Raw genomic sequence first — 22,292 nt, 5'->3', positions numbered from 1 at the left:
CACAAACGCTGTGTGGACCAAAGGGTTGTGTCATTACCAGGAAATTGTGATATTTCCTGGCTCAGCTCTCTTTTAGTTGGATTTTGTCCCTCATCCCCTTTTCTGGGTGACAAAAATCATAAAGTCCTTGCCAAATTGTGAGTAAAACATCGTCACTGGTTCAGGCCAAGAAGAGAGTTAAAAATTAGACTAGATTTATTATCATTTCTTCTTTGTGTCAGCAAATTGTTAATGCTGTCTTGGCAAAATTCTTCATTGACTTGGCTTGCTCTGTCTGTGTGCATGGAGGGGGGCGGGGGGGTATTCTTGCACAATAATAAAATTGGGGGGGAAAGCTGGACTGGTACTAAAAATGTTTAATAAAAAGTAGTGAGTATATTTAAGACTAATTGAAGACGGTACAAATCTTCAGCCGTTTCGGCCTTTAACTCATTCCAAGAAAGTTTAACAGTGTTACAGGGGAAAAGGATACAAGCAGATGTTCTTCAAAATGGTTGCACACCCACTATTGCCTACCTATGGCCCCCGCCAGCCTGTTATTGCCTTTGTACACAAAACGTTAACTCAAAAATTATGTATGGCTGCCTATCTTTCAAAATGATTATGCAAACTGTTAAGAGCATAATTCAAATATTTACCCACACACACCTCACAATGACATAAGTTTTTTTTTTTTGTATGGTACTTAAAATGAACTACTCCAAATTATTACACCAAACTCATTTTCAGTTCTTTCCAAGCTATAGAACATTTTGAAACTCTATTTTGCTTAATAATTTGGAACAGTGCATTGTAAGTTTTTTATTTCACAAAATATTACTCTTGTGATTGGGTGGTTTGTTCCAAAATTTGAGTTCAAGACCATTGTAAAGGAACGCTAAACAAATGCTATTGAGCAATGTGACTGTTTTTAAAGTTTTAGCAAATTTGTTGAATTTATTGATAGTATGTTGAGGATTTTGTGCATGCATATATATTGTTTTTTGTCTTAAATTGTTGTAACAATGTGTGTGTTTTTGTGGCCAGGTCACTCTTGGAAAAGAGATTTTTAATCTCAATGAGTTTCTTACCTGGTTAAATAAAGGAATAAACACTGAATACTCCGGTAGTTGATGACTTGAATTGTAGTGACTTCATTTGCATCAATACTAAAATCTGAGAAAAATAATATTTGTATAATAGTTTGGAACGTGGTATACTGAGTTGAGTTTTGCTCTTCGTGTGTCGGTGTGTGTGTGTATGGTGTGTCAAGATCTGAGGATACATTACCCCAAATTAGAGGTCACATACCTTTTTTAAACCAAAAGCTATTTCGTGTATATACTGATAAATGTAAAGGGCAACTATTTTGAAATAACACATTTGGTTAAATTACCTTTAATAAACTTTAATGAACTCAAAATACCTATTAATAATTATCTATGTGAATACAATTAATGTGAGCGAGTCAGTGACTAATATATAAATAATTCCCACCAGCGATTTAACAAGATAAGAAACAAATATAAATATCAACAATATTTCTAAAAATCTCTGCAAGTTTTCAAATAATCACTTCTACAACATTCCTAGGAAATCACAATGAGTGCTGTACACCAATGAAGAGAGTACTGCATAATCTACTCATGCACTGCAACAGAACAAATAAAATAAAATAAAAAATCGCCCTGTATCAGGTTTGGAGGCTTCACATACAATATACTGTACATTATTTATTTATTTTCAAACCACAAAAACATTGCGCAGTTGGGAAAGGAAGGAATAGATTGCCAGAAAGAGAGCAAATGGGAGACAAAAAAGGGGAGAGTTGATATTTTTTTAAAGGCTGTTGGCAAAAACGGATTATATATCTTCTGACGGCATGTTTGCACCCATGTATTTCGTCAACAGAGACTCTCCACACTTTGCTTTCTAGCCAAATGTACATTAGGAAGACCCTTAAAACTGTTGGGTCCATTTTGTAATTTTAATGGGAAAGTGGAAAATTAAGTTAACATAAAAATTGTACAATGGCGACAGACAATGTTTACAGTATGTATTTCAATATGTGTGGTAAATATGTATTTAACGTATTTTTAATCCAATTAATTAAAATTGTATAAATTCTTATGGCACATCTGATAATCTCACAAAACTGATGTGGTTGGAAATTACAGTATTGGATTAGCTAAAGACTCTAAATTGTCCATAGGCATGAGTGCCATTTATGAATGGTTGTTTATCTACGGTATGTCCTGTGATTGGCTGGCGTCCAGTCACCCAAAGTCACCTGGGACCTGCAAACCTAATGAGGAAGGAGAAGGTAGTATAGAAAATGGATGGATGATTTTGTTGAGTACAACTTCCCAAAATGTGTTAAACAGAGCACACACACAAGCCTCCTACTCAAGCACCCAGAATTAGATCTGTCATGTTGCCACTATCCTCTCCCGTCTAACTGCTAAGGAGCCTCCTTGCCTATGACTGACATTGATATGATCCCTTAAGCCCCGAGCTTGGCACCAGATCGCTCCTAAGACAAATTAAGCCTGTGTCATGCCCACACCCACCTCCAGCCTCCCGCAACACTCAGACCCTGGGAACCGTAAATATTTAATGGAGCTTTTTTAAAAAATATTTTATTTGTTTGCTCCCAGGACACAAAAGTAATGACAGCTGCATCGCTACGAGCAGATCAAAGTTTTAGCGTGGTGGCTTCTCAAAGAAGAAGAAAGTGGAGCAGAGACGAAAAACAAATATCCTTTATTTTGATTTAAGATTTCGCATTGTCGGAGCCTCGACTGCTGACCTTTCTTTGTTATTTGGACTCGCATATTCACATCTATGTTTTCAAATCGAAAAACAACAATTGTGAGAGTCAAACATTGTCTTCCCATTACTTCATTTGACCCCTTAACTGCACAACACTTGATCTTTACCCATCACACTGTGCTGTAAAACCTTCTAATTTAATGTAGTTCATATTCAGCCACAAAGTGAAGGATATAATGTTGTAAGCTTCCTCTATGATTTAATTTAGCCCTTAAACCTCAGGGATTCATGCAAAAATGTATTTCCTGCAGGCCAAATATTTTTTTCCAGCAGGGAAAGCCTGACATTTGGTCACTTTCTTATACCAGTAGTCTATTCCCATCTTGGCATCTGAGAATTAATTAATTTTATGTTTACCTTTCAAATGTTCAAAGGTGCATTGTGCCGTTTAAAAAGGTAATATTAAAGCTTTTTCTACATCATGCATTATCCACCAATGCCCAGATGAGTACAAAGAGCCCTGACTGTTTTACTCTGACTGCACCTATCAGCTTTTCTTTTCACTTTATAGTAGAGTATGCGGACCCATGCACGCACTCCACAGTTTCTTTGGAGAGGGAAGGGGCAAAGTTTTTCTTACCTTATTTGAAATCACGTCTTCGTTTGTGAACTGTGGCTGTCGCTTTAAGATCGTGCACGTACTCGCATGCGCACCATGAACGTGCCTGACACAGATGCTGCAGTTATGTTTTGGGTCAGAGGTGGCAGTCGCGAGTAAAAAAGTGACAAACTGCACAAAGATTCTTTAAGTAATTCAGGCAGAGGCTTAAACCCCTTTTTCTAAAAATGTACACTGTTTTTCATACTCTTCCGTTCATAATTTCTAAAATACAACACAGCAATTAATCATTTTTGTCACTTGCAACACCCTTTTTCATGTGTTCATTTTTTCTACTAGGTCTGTAATTCCCAACCACTATGCCATGGCACATTGGTGTGCCCCAAAAGAACACAAGGGGTGTTGGAAGCGCCCCCCCAAAAAAACGTTTGTTCACCAGTGACATTTGCAGAACAATGAAATGCTGTTCCACTAGATGACAAAATATATAATTCATGTATGCACCTGCTGCCATTATATAACAGAATAATAGCATGGCATTGTGTGACAAAACAGGCCAAGATTTCACAGTACATTTGTGAATGAATTGAGATCAGATCATCATTACTTCATTTTATATACTTTTTCCTGACATTTTATTTTGGTGGTGTGCCGTGATATTTTGCAAATGTTTAAAATATGCTTAATACTCTCCCGCAAAGGTTGTGAAACACTGTCCGAGAGTAGGGAATCATTCTATAAATAAAAATTACTTGATGACAAAATTAGGTATGACTAGTATTCAAAAAGTTATTATCTAGTATTACTACTGACACTGTCATTTATGTACTATAATTTCCACTCTGTAATTCAGTAATGTCGGAGGAAAACTGGAATATCCATTGAAATTGACTGTACAGTACTGTATTGTATTTATATTTATTAAATCACATTGATTAAAATAATCTAAAGAAAACTGTTACACTATGGAGTCAGTTTTCATTGATCTACATGAATTATTTTTGTAAGATTTATTTTTATATTTACTGTCCTGTCTACAATATATACTATACAGTAATGTGCTAAAATGCGGTGAAAAATGTAAAAAAAAAAAAAAAAAACAGGCACTTTTGAAGCCACCTATCAGCGCAGGGTCCTTTGTGAGGTTAAAGGAAAATGGCCGCGTCCGTTCTCTGCAGGAGGACGCTGGTGATCTGTAACACATTTAAGGGGATTTCAGCACCCAAAACTCTAAATTCTGCGAGCTATCCGAGCGGGATTCTACTGCAGACGGCATCGTATAACCCAAAACCTCTGAAGCGGAATCTTCGCGATCCCTATATTCCAGACAAGAGCAGCGAGAGGACGCCGGAATGGCAGAAGACGAGCAAATACGATATGAAGCTGTACGGTCGCTACGGCTTGGCGTCCGGAATTGACCCTGCGTCGCTTTGGCCCAGCCACGCAGAACTGGACAAGATTATCGCTGAGGAAAATGAATGGCATCCTCCGTTAGATGTCATGTTGAAGAATATCGCGGCCAAGCAAAAGGAGGAGGCTGACAAACGCATGGCAAAGTGAGTGATGTTAACGTAGCTATAGCGCCGCTTCTGTTGCAGGACACCTGTCCCCATGCCGTGTAACCAATTGCCACCTTTTTATTTATTTATTTTTAAATAAACGAAGTGGATGTTTTGCCATAACCGGCTACTCGCCACTTAGCGCTATTTTGCCGTGAATCGTGTGATTTAACTTCAATTTCTTAACAACAGCCTATATTCTCTGAAGGTAATGATTTGGCCAGTAATAACGATAACAGTTGGCAAATCAAAATGTAAATTTAATGAACAGACACAGAATGAGTGAAGTGAGGCAGGAACCACGTCCGGCGATTGATTGACCGATCAAAGCCGGTCACGGCAAAGTAACGCTACTAGGAGAGTTGCCAATCACGGCAAAATATCCACAGCCTTTTATAAACGTTACCTTAAGTTTGACGTGTAGCTTCTAGGAAAATTGTTGATAACTTAATGACCTATGACTGTTGGAAGGCCCATAAGCAGCTAAACACATGCGTCTAGTTTAAACAAAAAAGTTTTTAGTTTGGATTAAAAGCTATTTTTTTCATGAAGGAAACTAAATAAATGTAATGCATCTTTTAGTATACAACAAAACCATCCATCCTGAATTTGGTATTTGTATAATTTGCTTATACCAGATGATAACCTATTTTAGCATCATTGAAGACATAAAAATATATATAAAGAATTTAACTTTTTAATAATAATACATTTAATTTGTATAGTGCTTTTCTTAAGACACTTTACAAAAATAAAACCGATAAAAAAGAAGTCAAAAGAAAAATGTAAGGACTTCAAAAATATTTACAACTAAAAAAAACACGTCAACAATGTATATTGTTGAATAAACAGAAGAAACAAGTCATAGGACCAAAAAAAGGCAGTTCTAAAAAGGTGGGTTTTGAGGTTAGATTTCAAAGAGTATGTCAGTACTGGATTTGGGGCGGGCTTGATTTGGATGAGGACCCACTTCCCTGATGTCTTCTTGCTGTGCTTCAATTTCTTCAATGGAGTTTTGCACTATTCTAGTTAATAATGTTTAGTATAAAAAACTATGAAAATGTTTGCCCATTGGGCATCCATTGCAACCTGATCATCCTCATTTGCGGTCCCTTCTCAAGGTTTCTAATTTTTTGCCTGCTTCTAATTTTTTGCCTGTTTTTTTTTTATTTTTTTTTTTTAGTTTTTCCTTGCCCTTTTGTGGCTCGATTAGGGAATGTCGTTGATATTTGTCAACTGTGGGCATGTGAAGCCCTTTGAGACTCTTGTGTGATTAAAGTCTATATAAATAAACTTGACTTGACTACAGTCTACGGATATGTTTTGGAAGAGCATTCCAGAGGGTGGGAGCAGCTATTGGAGAAGACTCGGTCACCCCAGGTCCGTTGAGGTGGAGACAGGTTGGCAACAGAGGAGCGGAGGCTACGGGAAAGGGTGTGGTGATGGCGCAGGTTCCAGAGGTAGCAGAGAGCCTGGTTATGGAGGGCTTTGTGAGTCAGGTGGAGGACTTTAATTTTCAAGATGCCTTGATTTCAATGGTGCATGGGTTTACTAAAAAAGTAGACAGGTGTAAGAATCTATTAAGTTTTCCCCAAAAAAGGTAAAACTTTCGAATGCAAAAATGAAAATATATACACAGTAATAAACAATGTGGCTTTTTGAATCATAGCACGTGGGTTTGTCTTTCAACACTTTTTTTATTTGCATAGACCAACTTAAATGCTGCTATAGCAGTACTGTATTTAAAAAGAGTACAGCTGCAGTTCATCCAAGTGCAACGAATAGCCATCCAATAGGTGACTGTCAATCGAACGATGAGCTCCAATAACGTCTGTTATAATGATCGTTTCTGTTGCCATCACAGGGAGAAGCTCATCGCAGAAAACATGGCCAAAATGCCCAAGATGATCGCCGACTGGCGCAGAGAGAAGCGCGAAGCTAAACAGAAGCTAAAAGAGGAGAAGGCGCGTCGTGAGATGTTGCTGGCTGAGGCCAGAGAACGTTTTGGCTTTGCAGTGGACCCCCGCAGCAGCAAATTCTTGGAAATGGTTGCCGAAATTGAAAAAGAGGAGAAGAAAAAGAGAAAACTAATGAAACGCAGATTGAGAGAGGAGCAGGCAGGAGTCCCTTTCACCTCCAAGTAAACTTGGACTCAGCCAATATTGATGGAATTTACTAATAAATTTTATTTTATACGCTTAATGAGCCCATTTAAGTGCTCATTTTGTTTTCTAATTTCATCTGTAATTACAAGAGCTAAATTTTCTCAATTTACAAAGTGGAGTCTGTCACTATAATAAATACTTCTGTACATAATGCATTTTGTTTAAAATGTTAACAGACCTGAAAACCAAATAGGCCCTTTATGGTGTTATTAGTGTAATAAATCGAATAAAAAACATTGTAAATGAGTTAAGAGTGAGCGTTTACCTTTTTGTAATACCTTTTGACACCATAACACATCTTGACCTCAGATTATGTACTATGTATACTTGTCTCTTATTAATCATCAGAATAATACAATTACTGTAAATGTCCTTTAAAGTGGCTTTAATCAACAGTTGAAGCAAGTTATGTAAACATAGTCCATACAATGAAATGTCGTTTTTTTTTATAGATAAGGTTGTATTCTTTTATAAAAGTGAAGTTCTATTCAAAACCATATAACATTTTTCTACCGTTTGATGCCACTTGGGTCTTACCTTCATCAAATGTCAAAAAAAGACTAACCCAAATTTGAACCCAGCATTTACTTGAAGAAAATGGATAGAAGAATAAAAGTGGGCATTGGCTAAAACGGTGGAAGCGTCGTAATGGGTGCAGATGAAGCGTCTCCAGGGATAAAACGTGTCTCGCTACGGAGAAGTCTGGTCCTCGTTGACAGAGCCAGCCTTCAGTTTGGCCAGAGCGGCATGGATCCTGAATTGCGTACGAGATTCCATAGAGTATTCTTTATAGTTGTGTCTACAAGTCGAAAGAAGGACTGTTAAGTGCATGGCAATGGTTATACAATAGGCAGAGGGACATGGCATTTGTGGCTTGTATTACATTTGAATCAACTGCCATCAAGTACAATTCATTTTCTACTTTTAAATCCTACCACAGAAGATTATGAGCAATAATGTCAATTTGCGTCCAATCAAAAAAATAATCCGTGATGCTATAGCAACATTTGTGTTCCATAAGGGTACGGTACTCTGATAAAAATGTAACAGGCAGAGACTGCCCTCTACTGTTTCGTAGTGGAACTGTTGATATGCACAGTGGACTCCAAAGCGGCAGTCACCCCCATACTGATTAGTTTGTGAAACTTTTAATTAAGCCTACTAAATTCAACTTTTTTGGGGGGAGTTTGGATTATTGGGAGATAAATCACTGTATTCATATAAATAAAACAAATGAAGACAATATTACTGTAATTAAGTGATTTTATTACCGGCAAACTTCTAGACTTTAAAAAAAAAAACCCTTCCTTTTAAAACCAATACCACCTAAAAAAAATATATATATACTAAGCTCTCCAACTCCCACCTTTATGACCAGAATTAAAATACTGTGGTGGAGTCAGTGCAAGTATTCACAAAAAAATAAGTGATTTTATTCCATTTAAGATTATTGTTGTAAGCCACTGCATTTGCACATTTGAACATTAACACTGTGCTTAAATATCGGAAAGTAAAACAAATTACATAAATGATTCAATTAAAATATATTTCACATAAAAATGGAGTAAAATTTGTGCCTAAAACAATGTTTGAAAAACAAACTAAGATAAATACAACTGAATGTCTTTAAAAAATGTACTGCACTGAATAAAAAAAAAGAAAAAAAGTTGAAGCCACTGTAACATTATCCACAAATTGAACATTTAATTCAGTGATTCTTTTGTGTAACACTATAGGCTTCCCACACCCTAGTGATACTTGTACCACTCTTTGAGGACCACTGTTTTTAGGCACTGTCCTTATGACGGACGGCATTGCTCTAGTACTGTATACGAACAGCTAACTTGATTAAATAGAAGTAACTTACTTGGCCTTGTGTAGCAGTTTGATGGCCTCATCCCTTCGGCCTTGTTCAATGTACAGGAGACTGAGCTCCACCATGGAGTTGGGAATGAGGTAGTGGTCGAACCTGAGCTTCTTCTCACTGAACAAAGAAAGAAAGAACCTAACAGCTGTGTTTAAGATTCAATTGAACCCTTATTAAAAGTTGTAAACAGCCGCATGTAGACTTAAAAATATAAAGGATAGCTAAGCTCTTTATAAGTGTTCACTATTTCACGACTTATTTCAAAACTCCTTGTGACGGAGACGAAAATATCCCTCCGGTTACAGTTATCTTGTTTCTTGGTATGTGGTGAGGGAGTGTTAATAACCAGCTTTTGAAAGGGAAGCAACAAGTACTCACCTGGAACAAACTTTTTGAAAGCATTCTTCAGCACCCTGGAGGAGGCCCTGGTTTTTCAAACTCATTCCTTTCAGTAGGTGGATTACACAACGGTCATCCAGTGAATACTCATTCTCTGTGACGATGCAAGACAAGAAACAGCATAGATGTGATATTTTGTGGGTGGGGGGGTTGTGTTAAACTTCAATTAAAGGGACATGTGAGGACCTGGAGACTCCAATAGGTTACGCTCAGCCTCCACTAGAGTCTGGATCATGCCTTCAGTCAGCTCTGGTCGTTTTTTGATCATGCTAAAACCATTCCACATGTACATCATTTCCTGGAATCAAGCAGTGGATACATGTAAAGGCTTTTTTTTTCTCTTCCAGAATCTGTGTTTTTGAAGGCTTACCAGCACTGGCACTGCTAGCCTGACCGGGCACTGGGCTTTGTAGCGGCGCGCTTTGCGGATAGCAAATTTTTCAGTGGGGGGAGACTTCCCTGCTATCTTCTGCTTGAAGGCAGGTACTTGTCTAAACAGAAGAGGAAGGCTTGGGTTTGAGCAGGGCTAATCCGAGGCATATGCATAAGACCACATGACCAAAACTAATACGTAACCATTTGAAATGTTCCATGGCACAAAAAAAGATTGATTGGACTGGTCACGATTAGCTATAGCATTAGCACCAACGAACATTTTTTTTTAATCATAGGTCTACTAATCACTAAATACATTCCCTAGGTTGTTGCACTGCGCTTCACCGGAAGCTGACATGATTCGCCGCCATCTTTCTGCTGCTACAGTTACCCAAATGAGAAGAACTTTGAACGTAGTAATTGGTGGTGTGCTTGCAAAGTGTGATCTCTCTGAGACCCTGTAGTGCACACCCTTCAAAGTGGAAGTCAACCGTAAACATTTCTTGACAATAATATGTTATATGTGACCTCACTAGTATAAACATGACATTTTGATTAATATTACATTTTTGGACTACGAGTTATGAAGCAAAATCCAGCTGTTTTTATCCAATTTAGGGGGCAGCCATTTTGCTACTTGCTGTCAACTGAAGATGACCAATGTTGCTCAGGGCTCAGGCAACGACCAATCACAGCTCACCTGTTTTCTGAAGCTGCGCTGTGATTGGTTGTTACCTGAGACGGGAGCAGCTGTGATGTCATTTTCTTTTATTTTTTTTAAATTACTTTATTATTTGGTTTCACTGATCCAAATCAATCAATCAGTATACCTTCACTTAATGTTACACATCACAATTATCTCAATTACATAAACAGGTATTCAACACTAACAAATCCAGATTAACAAGGATCCTGTTTTTTTCCACAACAATCAAAAGCAAATACTTAACACGTTGAACCATAACAAGTGGGGTTTACCATATATATATATATATATATATATATATATATATATATAAATACACATACACATATATACACATACATATACACACACACATATATATATATATATATACACACATATATATATATATACACACATATATATATATACACACATATACATACATATACACATATATATATATACACATACATATATACATATACACATATATATATATACACACATATATATATAAAAAAAAGTATATACACATTTATACATACATCCTCACCCGAAGTGCATATACATATACAGTGGCACCTCAAAGTTTGAACATAATTCGTTCCTGCGAAGTGTTCAAAGTCCGAATTGTTAAACCTCCGAAATATTTTCTCCCATAGGAAACAATGTAAATGCAATTAATCTGTTCCCAATTCCTATTTTAATTTATATTTTTACATTTACAGTACAGTACAGTATTTAAACTTTTAAAATGTATTCTTTCCATCTTAAATATCTCATATACTATGTCTATCCATTCGTTGTGTGATGTCATTTTCACTCAACAGCAAGTGGCAAATTGGCCACCCACTGAGATGGATTAAAAACAGCTGGATTTTGGATATTCCACAAATGCAATATTAATCAGAAAGTCGTGTTTAGACTAGTGGGGCTGCATATAGAACATATTATTGTCACACACAAAAATGGGGGTTGACTTCCCCTTTAACCTTACTCATTGCATTCTATTAGTTCACCACTAGATGGCACTACATTCTACACACTGTCCCTTAATGTAGCTTTTTTCCTTTGCATTGCTGTTGAATTGTCCTGTAGTTGCCGTGGATGGATGTGGGAGATGTTTTTGACACATCCAGACAGTGCCTACACTGCCACCTGCGTTGCAAATGTTTGCCCATCAAGTGGGATACGGGCTTTCGGGTGTCAAAGCAACCTGGTTGGGAATCACTAACCTAAAGAGATCCACCTCATCCTCTCCAAAGGGGCGTTCCTCTTCCTTTGGCAGCATGCTGAGATAAGCAGCTTTCATGTAGATGTACATGGCCTAGCACAAACAAATTGCATTCTTAGATGTGACAGTCACTAGAACAGGCACCACCAATATGGGGCCTGCGCGTGTCAGGTAGCCCTAAGGAACATGCCTGTTCTAAAAATAGCTCACCATTGTGATTTTCTAGGAATGTTGTATAAGTGATTATTTGAAAATGAAAGGTGATTTGAGTATATGTTTGATTTCAGAAGTGTGTATGAAACTGGTACCCCTTTGCACTTGCAGTAGCCAAGAAGTAGCACTAGCATAGGATAACGACAACAATATTGGTTTCTTGTGTGCACCTTAGACCAGCGGCTTTCCTTGCTCAGTAGGTCGGCATAGAAATAGGCCATCTTCCATGCTCGCTTGTAAGTAAAGCACCACATCAGCTCCCAGTAGCACATGTGGTGGAACTGCTTCCATGCTTGCTGGGCCTTGCAGCCCTCTTCAAATAGAGCAACCGCCTGGTGACATTAGGACATGCAAAAGTCATATTTCATTTGACATTCATGTTATCCTTAAGCTGTGTGCAGCTCACCTTACAACTGGAAAAGCTGACATTTGTGTTTCATTTCTGCCTTTACTAACATATGATTAAACCATGCGTGCCAACAGGCAGCGTCTTCAATTATCCTAATATGCATGTTTTGGGTATGTAGGAGTACCCGGAGAAAGCCCATGCGAGCACGGGGGGAGAACATGTTAAGATTTGAATCCACAACCTCCGAAATGTGAGGCAAAGATGCCAAGCACCACTCAAAAAAAAATATCACACATTGATCAATCAATACTAATAATTGTCATTGAAAAAGGCAGACATTTTGATTGAACTTCTCATTCGAATGTTGTGGTGGATGAGTGGCTAACATAATGCAACTTTTGTAAGATCAACAGACTCTTTGGCACACAGGAAATGAACAAGAACAGGAAATTCTTTCTTTTCAGAACTGTTCCTGGAAGATTTCACGACAAAGGCATACACACATACACACACCTCATCAATGTTTCCTTTCATCTCCTCTGCCCTGCCAGCAAAGAAGAGGAATATTGCTCCCTGTGCAGAAATATAAATTTGTATATTAATTAAGGCTACTAGTCATCCACCAGCAGCCACTTTACTGCATGAACACACACCTTAGTGTACATTTGTTTCATGTATTTAATGGCATTCCCATGAATTTGTACACATTGTGGTCAGAATGTCAAGTTTGTTCTGTGGGATGGGCAGGCATGTGTGCAGTAGGAGCGGACACAAGGATTGTGAAGTCACATGGAGTTGAACAGGTTGTAAAATAAAAAGAGGGAAATTACATAACGATGCAAAAAAAAAAAAAAAAGCTGAATCAGGGTGTGGAAAATCTCAAATTAGGAATTCTCAGAAATGTTCTGAATCATTTGGTTTGGCTTACGACAACCACAACACAAATCTGTGTAGGCATAGGCCAATTACCGGTTTGACAATTTACCGTGGTTTTAAGACATGATTGACTGCTTGCAGAGGGGTCATTCCGTGTCAATTCACACAAATCCCCAAAACCTCCCCAGTGATATCCTTTCAATGTGCCTGATTTTTATACCATTAGATTAGTGCCTTATTATGTTAAAAGAACGCTAAACGATATTTAGCCTATTCAGTATTTAATTAGGTGCGTCTGTTTTTACTTGCAGAAACATGAATAGGCAAACCCCACCAACGAAAAACTTTTCCAAGATATGGACCCCCTAAATGTAATCAAAATGTATTGTTTTATTTAAAAAATCCACTTTTAAAGGCTTAATATCTTTAAAAATTGTACACCTGTGCTAGTTTTTTAAGTGCAGATGATAGACATTGTCAGAATACATACAGTAGATATAACAATTTACATATCTGTACACGTCCTAAAACAAATGATGAGAGCCTCCAATATGGTCCAAAATTTTGTGTGGAATTCTTGGATCCCAAATGTGGGCGTGGCAAGAACATTTTGAAAGGCCATAACTTGTAAACCATTTAAACTAGGAGACTTTGGATTCTTTCTTTTGACATCCCCGGTGAGAGTGTGTGAATTGACATACAATGACCCAGTGCTGAGTAAAAAAGCCGCCTATTTGAAGTTAATTGCCTCCAATTATGGTAACTTTTTTCTCCTTCCTGGAGCGTAACGGAGGAGGAGAGGGTAGGGAGCAAGACAGAGATACTGCAAACATAGATGCCTTTTTGCACTGATTAATGTGCATTGTCCTAAAAACAAACTAAGAAAAAAAATAGGTGCCAGCCAGTACTAGTTAGCCCTGGGGACAACACGAATACCCTTTGGGACTTTTGTAAAAATAGATCACCAGCAATGGGACCCTGTGACTTAGAAGAATGTTAACATCTATTAATTTATTTAACGTTATCATGATACATGTTTTTTCTGTACTAAATATTCTATATTTTGTTTTTTAAATGCTGTTTTTACTGACCAATTTTTTAAATTTTTATTTTTATGGTAATTTTGAGTTATTTTAATACCATGATAGTACAATATTTTTGCTCAAGGTTATCATACTGTCAGAATCTAATATCGGCCCATGCCTTGTCTTATGTCTATTGTCTTATTACTCCGTTCTCTTATATAGAACTAGAAGTGAGTAATTATTGACAACCGCAACAATCACATATCCCAATGTCTATCTTCCGGATTTTTAACAGTTAGCTAATTAGTTAGCTATCAGGTTACACAGAAAAGATCCTTTTACACTTTGGTGAACATTAGAATAAAAACATGGATCTAGGCCAGGGTTTATCTAGTCTGTTAGAATTGCATTTAACTCATTCACTGCCATTGACGGCTATAGATGTCAAAAATTCATTTGAACTATTTCTATTAGTTTAACATTTTTTCCACTTTTGTTAACAAGAGTATGAAAACCTAATAAAAAATATATGGTACATTTAGAACAGATATAAAATTTGGGATTAATCGTGAGTTAACTGAAGCCTTGTGATTAATTACGAAAATTTTAATCGCTGACGCCCTTAATTTTTAATAATCTTTCCTTCTTCTTTAAAAAAAGAAGTAATTTTAATTATTATTATTATTATTATTATTATTAAATAATATTTTCTTTTCTTTTTTTTTTTTAAAGAAAAGTTTATTAAAAATTAGGGGTATCAGGTAATTACATTTTTAATCGTATATTAATTGCATGACTTCACTAGTTAATTCACGATCACAAATTTGATATCCGTTCTAAATGTACAATATTTTTCCCCCTAGGTTTTCATACTCTTATTAACAAAATTGGGGAAAAATTTTAAACTAATAGAAATAGTTAAAATGATTTTTTTTAGACGTATATAGCCGTCAATGGCAGTGAATGAGTTAAAATGGTATTATTTCTCCCACTCCACAATGCTAAAGGTTTTTGTCTTTGGTCAAGCTCTTTGGGATTCCGCACTCACCCGTGGATAGCGGAGCCGGAATATTTTCAGCAGTCTTTCAGCTTCTATTACATGTCCCTCACCTGTTCCTGAGAGCGCAAGAGGAGGAGGAGATATGAAACTTTTTACACATCACTCAAAACAGGAGTGAGCGATAGACATATAAGGATTATATGGGGAGGAGCCATACCTAGTATGAACGTGAGGAAGGTGTAGTAACAAAGCAATAGCAGAGCACACAGCATGGAACGCAGATTCAAGGCTGTGGCACCATCATCAAGCAGGGACAAACCGTATTCCTTAAACAGGCATATGGATGAGATCACTGTGCAATCTATACATTCATCAATATGAAAATGAGAGTTGCGCCATGCTTTGGACACGATGGAATGCATCTGTCACGTACCTTATCGCCTGAGAAGCCTGCAAACTCTAATACTTTTAGTATTCGTGGCGGAAATAAAGAAAGTGTCTAAAAAAAGTCAGAAAATAAAATTAAGTATGCATAAGTTAAATACATTCAAAAGATCTAAGTACGGTATAGTGAAATCATACCAAATTAAATGCTCCTATTCCAAAAGAAATCCCACCCTCTAAGTGACTGTGGCTGGCTCCTTTAAAACATGTTTGAGATTTGACATAGGAATGCAAGTCTCTGGAAGACAAAGTGAACAATATCAGAAAAGGGCCGTCAGCAGCATAGCATTTAACATAATTGAATAAAGGAACTGTGTACACGATATGACAAAAGTATTAGGACACAAACTAATCAGACCAGATCTTAAATTTATCGTCTTACATCTTATCTTAAGGCCCATCGTGTAGATCAACATTCACAGTTGCATTGTGCATATTCGAACTACATATTATTGTATGTACTGCATGTAGAGCTACTTACTTGTAAATCAGGTAACTGTTGCGAACTTTGATCCCACCTTTGATAAAACTCACCATGTTCTCATCCTGCAAAGACGTATTTTGTGCTGTCATTTGGCTCTTAAGGCTAATTGAGATAAATGAAGACATCTCACTATACCTGTAGGAAGGTGAGAGCAGCTCTTTGTAGTTGGCATTCTGCAAAACACACTTCAGCATGGAGCTGCTCTAAACATGCATGGAAGAATATTACACACAGTAATAGAATAATAAACTTACAAAGACTTACACTACGTATAAACAAATGAGTATCCTAAGTATTTGCCTGCTTTATATTCATTTTCATAATTGCAAAGCACACAGTGTTTTTTCATGTTGAAACATAAATATACATATCCTGTTGGGCTTCATCATTATTGGAATCGTCAATAATAGTTTTCATTTGCATATTTTGCCATCATTGTATATTACTGTGTGTCTGATATCGAACATAACTTACAAAAATCAACACTAAAAAACAACAAATATTGTAAAACAACAATAATGTTGGTTGTTATGCTTAATTTTCCACATAAAAGGGAAATGCACCTTAATATATTCCACCCATGAAAAAAAAAAGTCATCTGGGAATTCAGATACAAAGATGTGGAGTTTTACAAGGGTAAAGACATTTTTTGACTTTATTTCCCATCTGAATTGTAGGGGGGAAAACTTAAAAAATGAAATAATTACTGTTTACCTTCAGTGATCGGCTCCCCATTTGACTTTACTAAATTTGGAGATTTACGGCGAAACCTGAAACAGTGTTACAATATCAACACAAATGTATCTTACGATACCATATGCAAGCCACTCACTCACATTGCAGCTCCATTGTGTATTGCCATACAAGCATTCCAAATAGCACGCCTGGAGTAATTATAATTGCACCCGTGTGATTTGATTTTTATAGCCTATATAACAGAATCATGATGGCTCTGTAATATAGTATAACAGTCAAGTTGTTAAATGTGCTCTTCAAATGTAAACAAGCACTGTTTACATTATTTTAGATTGAGGAGAAAAACAGACCTTTGACAGACATCCTGAGCACTCTTCATGGTAGCTCCAGCACTGCATATGTCATCATGCTGGAAAGTCATCATGGCCTGCATTTCCAGGATTGTGGCATAGATGAGCGCATGGTACATACTCTCAGACACTCTGCATAGGAAATACAACAACAGACATATCATAAAGCAGGTTTTCTTTTCTGTTGGTCACATAATACACCTTTAGTGGAACTAGGCATTAAAACGAAGACAAAATTTGGTCATCTTTGTCCATGTTCTGTCCTCTCTAGGTTGTTTCCACCTGTTACCTTCTTCCAACAGCAATCACAATGTCATCTGCCCACCTCTATTTTGAAATCTTTCATCACTCCAGCAGCTCATCTCACTACTGTCTTAACTTTCTCATACATGTTCTGGACTCGTCTAAAGGCCTAGATACACCAATCAGGCGTCGGCCAAATGTGACCGACGCCTACCCTCTGTGGCGTTCACCCAGACGTCGGCACGTCGTGTAGAAAAATGATGTAAATACTAGTGTTGTTCCGGTATCGGCAGAGGCCTCAATACTGCATTAAAACAGTGGTATCGGTATCTGTGAGTACTAACAAGTAACATGCCGATACCATTAATTCTGATGCTAATGTAGGACTTTGGATACAGCATCTTGTGTCTTGTTCATGCACGACATTCACTGATGTGTGACATGTTCACTGCATGCTGAGCTAAGATATCCTATTGGCCCTTGAATGCTCTGAACCAATAGCAGGACAGCTTTTTCATGTTGAGAAAAAAACTTAGGTATTGGTATGGTATCGGCATCGGCCGATACTGCAAAGCTGGGTATCGGATTCGGTATCAGGGGCCAAAAAACGGTATTGAAACAACACTAGTAAATATATATTTCTCTCATAGGAAACAATGTAAATGCAATTAATCTGTTCCCAAGCTCCAAAAACAGAAAATTCCTATTTTAATTTATATTTTTACATTTACAGTACAGTACAGTATTTAAACTTTTAAAATGTATTCTTTCCATCTTAAATATCTCATATACTATGTCTATCCATTCGTTGTGTGATGTCATTTTCACTCAACAGCAAGTGGCAAAATGGCCACCCACTGAGATAAATTAAAAACAGCTGGATTTTGCATATTTCCAAAATCCAGCTGTTATATATACACCACACTGACACAGACTATTACGTACCTTCAGCGCATGCGCACGAAGTAATTCCCCTCCCTATTATCAGTGGTGGTAGTCATTATTTCTAAAGGCAACCTCTTTACGGGGGCGAGATATGAAAATCTTATACCGGTGTTGACAGCGGCGCCGGGGTAAATGCGGCGGCCAGCTGAAAGTGAAAACAGGCGCTGGAACAAGCTCCGTCCCCTACTCGTTCCCGAACGCATGGATGTACTCCTTTGTGGCATATCCTAGACCCTGTCGACTACTGGCTTCGACCGATCGTCGGTTCACCTGAAAAGCTTCGGCCGTGCTGCCCTCCACATTTTGGACGCAGTGCCAACCTCCAGCTTCTAAAGGAGCTTCCTCGAGACTGCCGGACAGAAGGGCCATGCACCCGTGCTGCTTCCACAAGGATAGCGCTGTTAAATGCGAGGTCATTGACAAACAAAACGTTTATTTTGAGGGAATTTTTCCATTCCAACAACTTGGATTTCCTCTGCTTAACGGAGACCTGGACTGTCGCTGGTGAGTCCACCGCTATGATTGAATTACTATCGCTCCGAGGACGTCGGGCCGAGGTGGAGGAACGGCGACTATTTAAAAAACAAAAAACACATTTAAATGTAAACGCTGTCTATTTACCACATCGATCACATCTTTGGTGTATCTAGGCCTTAACACACATCTGCCACTCAAGATTCCCTTATATAGTATAACAGCTATTCCCTTGACACCTTGTCATGTTTTTTTTTTTTTACTAAACCCCCAAATATTCATTGCTGCTTTTTCTCACCTTTCCTATACCTTTCAAGAGGTCTGGACTAGCACACACACACACACAAAAAAATCGACCCTGGCATTTTGACTTAGCCCCGGCCCAGCCCAATCTTGCCAGATGATGTTTCAGTTTGCTATCTATATTTGAAATGGATTTACGGACTGGTCCCTCTAAATTGTGGGCCAGTCTCTTTGGGGAAAATGTAGAAAAGTAATAATTAAAAAGCACTGCATCGGCTCCAAAAGAGGCTGGCCCAACCGGGCATCTGCCCTGAATGCCAGATGGCCAATCCAGCCCTGCTTATCAATTTACATTCTAAAAAAACAACAACGGTTTTCCATACAAGCTACTGCATTAGTTATAGTTTTTGACTGTACTATAAAGTATGTTGCATGGTAAAATCCATGAAGTCATCGATCCATCATTTTTCCAGCACGTCACAAGCGAGCTGGCGCGCATTTCAAATTGTTTTGGGCAAGACATGAGGTAGACTTTGGATTGGTTAGTCAAGGTTAGTGAAAACTTATTTGAAACCTTTTAAATGAATAGTAATTTTCTTTGAAGGTGTCACACCACTGCTGCTATCTCACAGCATAATGTTTATTTAACAGGGCTGCCGTTCTTTGGCTGTTGAATCAGTCAGACCTCGGGCGTCAGCTTCAGCAAACACATAATATCCTGGAGAATCGACGCTTAGCTGAGCTACACTTGTAAGCCATCTAACAAAAGGCGCATTGCTTCGTATATCACCGTTCTTAGCATCACCTGCGGCCCAATTTATGAACCTCCTTCTAACACGTGATTGTATTCTCAACCCAAAGTTAGTAGAAACATCTAAATCAGTTTTTGTTGTACTTGGACCGCAGCTTCTCCAGACTCTCATTGAAGTGATTGTTTAGGAAGAGATCCAGGGCCTCCATGCACTCATCCAGGCTCTCGTCTAGGGTCATCTGCGAGGAGTTGCTAAAAATATACAAAAAAGGGGATATGAGGATGGATACTGTGAATTTATGATTGTGCACATACATGCACACAAGATAAAGAGAGGATCCATTTTTATAATGCTCACTCACCGGCCGCAACATTGAGCACACCTGCGCAATTTAAAGACATCCAAGGCAAGAGCTGAAATCATGCTCAATTTTCATTTGTGCTGTAGAATATCTACATGTACTGTATTGTCTATGTAGTACTAGTACACATTAAAATGTTCCTGTAGCCTCCCTTTAAGTAATAGTGCAACTAAAGGTGGGCATTTTGTAGTTCATTTTGAAAAAATGATTTAAAAAAACATTTATTATTGTTTATGTTAATAGAAAATATTATTCAAGCATTTGTGGGTTTGATGTAATTTCCTTTAGCTGCAATGCACAGGCTCCGTATTTCGTGACATTGTGAAGACCCTAATGGCACATTTGAACAACGTTCCGAGTTTCCAAATGGTCTGAATGAAGGAACACGCTTAGAGTGTATTTCCTAACACACCCACGTGTGCTACCGGAGTGCATTGTGAGTATGAATGCCGTTTATAATCAACACTTCGGTATTTATTCGTCATATTGCATTTTGAAAGTTGAATAATTTGCACACTTTAAAAAAAAAAAATATATATATATATATATATATATATATATATATTAGTATTTTTCACTTTTTCAGTTCCCAAGTAGGGAGAGGACACTTCAGGAGGGCCGAATAGTCAAACCCGTTACATCTCGGCTGTGTTGCGTTGCGGTCATTGGCACAAATTGAAAACGCAATGATTCCCTTGCTATATTTTTCATCTTTCGCGCCTCCTCTTATGGAGGATTTTTAAGCAATCATTTTCACAGTATACAAGCAAGTCCGAATTTTGAGTTGTGGTTCTTCAGTGTGGAACCACGTTGTGTCACAAATGCTGATCAGTAATGAGACGTACTGGAAGAAATGTAGCATGGATTCAATTAAGAGCAAGAAGAGGCGGCAGAAAAAGTCGCCAACCTATCTCCTTTAAAGTGATACTAGACTCATTAAGCTATTTTCAGCAGTAAAAAGTTAATATTTTGTCTATAATTAAAGTGGCAACTTCATTATTGTTTTTCATGAACAATTAACACCTTTAAAAAACAATTTTTTCCACTTGTTTTCGACTGAAGATGACATCACCTCTGCTGAGGAAGTAACGACCAATCATGGCTCACATTGTTGACTAAACCCAGAAAACAGGTGAGCTATGATTGGTCGTTACCTACTTCTTCAGCACATGTGATGCCATCTTCAGTCGACAGCAAGTGGAAAAATTTGTTCTAAAAGTATTAATTGTATACAAAAAAAATAATGTAGTTATGAAATTTTTTAGTGCGTGTGCGAGGATTCATATTGCGAGGCATGAGTACAATGATTTATAATTATGTCATTTAAAGGCGGATTTGTACTAGATACAGGAGAGTCTGGAACGTATCCGGCAGAATAAACGGGTTCCCTGTACTATTTTGTAGGGCCTTTGTCAGTCATGAGCACTAACGTCCCCCACTGCACAACGATAAACATACAAAATCATTTAACGGTATAAGCGGCCAAAGAGTTAAAGTTGATGTATTATTTTTTATCTGGCATGTGGAACAAGAAAACATTGAGCGTTGCCAGATAAGCAGGAAACAGCCTTTTGTGGTTACCGGTTATTGAAACAACGTTCTTTCCTTTACTTGTTGCGCAGGTAGCACAAGCCTAAATGCCACGACTACTGCACAAAAGTGAAGAAAGTCGAGCTCTCGTGGATTTGAACTTTTCTTTTGAGTTGTACTCACTTGTGAGCAGCATTCTCGTGTTTTCCATTGGACATGTTCTCTCCCAGCTGCTACACCTGCTAGGACCTGTGCACTTCTCACACACTGCAGCCAGCCAAGACGCATTGATCACTTTATCTGCGCCTTAAAATCAAGCTCCCGAGCGGGTCCAAACGCAGTCCGAGTGTTGGCATTTATTTCGCCAGTTTCCTGTTGTATGAGCTCGAGTCGGGAGCACAGGTATTCAGCGCTGTCATGTGTTAACTCTTAACACTTAACTTAGCACTTAACTCCTCCTCTGTTTCACACGTACGGCAAATGAAGTAGGAGATCTTAGAATAATCGAGTGTGTACAATAACGTCACTGGTCCAACGTGGTCCGGTCCAACCGGCTGGCCAGTTGTGGCACGGGCACGACGTTGGCTGAAGCAGCTGACGACATTGCCACACAAAAATGGTATTGTATTAATAGCATTAAATATTGTGTG

General features: G+C 37.9%; 2 protein-coding genes across 4 annotated transcripts; one reads left to right on the top strand and one right to left on the bottom strand.

Moving 5' to 3' along the window:
• Window positions 1-4,514: 4,514 nt before the first annotated feature.
• Window positions 4,515-7,340, top strand: gadd45gip1 (growth arrest and DNA-damage-inducible, gamma interacting protein 1). 2 transcript variants are annotated; one of them, XM_077558445.1, is made up of 3 exons: window positions 4,515-4,926; window positions 6,260-6,428; window positions 6,794-7,018. In XM_077558445.1, exons 1-3 carry the CDS (start codon window positions 4,526-4,528, stop codon window positions 6,869-6,871), a joined length of 648 nt encoding a protein of 215 aa, XP_077414571.1. In that variant the 5' UTR covers window positions 4,515-4,525; the 3' UTR covers window positions 6,872-7,018. The 2 variants fall into 2 exon arrangements, with proteins under 2 accessions (XP_077414571.1, XP_077414570.1); XM_077558444.1 differs by lacking the exon at window positions 6,260-6,428 and having other exon boundaries at window positions 6,794-7,340.
• A 122-nt stretch (window positions 7,341-7,462) lies between these two features.
• LOC144044190 (tetratricopeptide repeat protein 39A) lies at window positions 7,463-22,211 on the bottom strand. 2 transcript variants are annotated; one of them, XM_077558442.1, is made up of 18 exons: window positions 21,826-22,210; window positions 19,895-20,002; window positions 17,095-17,226; window positions 16,763-16,818; window positions 16,184-16,251; window positions 16,046-16,110; window positions 15,703-15,802; window positions 15,554-15,619; window positions 15,338-15,446; window positions 15,169-15,236; window positions 12,733-12,792; window positions 12,041-12,202; window positions 11,659-11,750; window positions 9,731-9,851; window positions 9,547-9,658; window positions 9,340-9,454; window positions 8,962-9,078; window positions 7,463-7,893 (listed from the first exon to the last, which is right to left on the bottom strand). In XM_077558442.1, exons 1-18 carry the CDS (start codon window positions 21,858-21,860, stop codon window positions 7,785-7,787), a joined length of 1,695 nt encoding a protein of 564 aa, XP_077414568.1. In that variant the 5' UTR covers window positions 21,861-22,210; the 3' UTR covers window positions 7,463-7,784. The 2 variants fall into 2 exon arrangements, with proteins under 2 accessions (XP_077414568.1, XP_077414569.1); XM_077558443.1 differs by lacking the exon at window positions 12,733-12,792 and having other exon boundaries at window positions 21,826-22,211.
• Between the last annotated feature and the right edge of the window lie 81 nt (window positions 22,212-22,292).

Source organism: Vanacampus margaritifer, chromosome 2, assembly GCF_051991255.1.
Source record: "Vanacampus margaritifer isolate UIUO_Vmar chromosome 2, RoL_Vmar_1.0, whole genome shotgun sequence".
In the NCBI taxonomy this organism is placed as follows: Eukaryota; Metazoa; Chordata; class Actinopteri; order Syngnathiformes; family Syngnathidae; genus Vanacampus; species Vanacampus margaritifer.
This window is presented reverse-complemented; position numbering and strand designations above follow the sequence as displayed.

Bases quoted from the DNA above. Each gene is read 5' to 3' on its own strand.
- gadd45gip1 (XM_077558444.1), top strand. From the start codon at position 4,526: ATGGCCGCGTCCGTTCTCTGCAGGAGGACGCTGGTGATCTGTAACACA. The intron at 4,927-6,793 runs GTGAGTGATGTT...TTGCCATCACAG, and splicing joins GCTGACAAACGCATGGCAAA to GGAGAAGCTCATCGCAGAAA.
- LOC144044190 (XM_077558442.1), bottom strand. From the start codon at position 21,860: ATGTCCAATGGAAAACACGAGAATGCTGCTCACAA. The intron at 15,803-16,045 runs GTAAGTAGCTCT...TTTGTCTTCCAG, and splicing joins AACAGTTACCTGATTTACAA to AGACTTGCATTCCTATGTCA. The intron at 15,447-15,553 runs GTACGTGACAGA...TGCCTGTTTAAG, and splicing joins CAGGCTTCTCAGGCGATAAG to GAATACGGTTTGTCCCTGCT.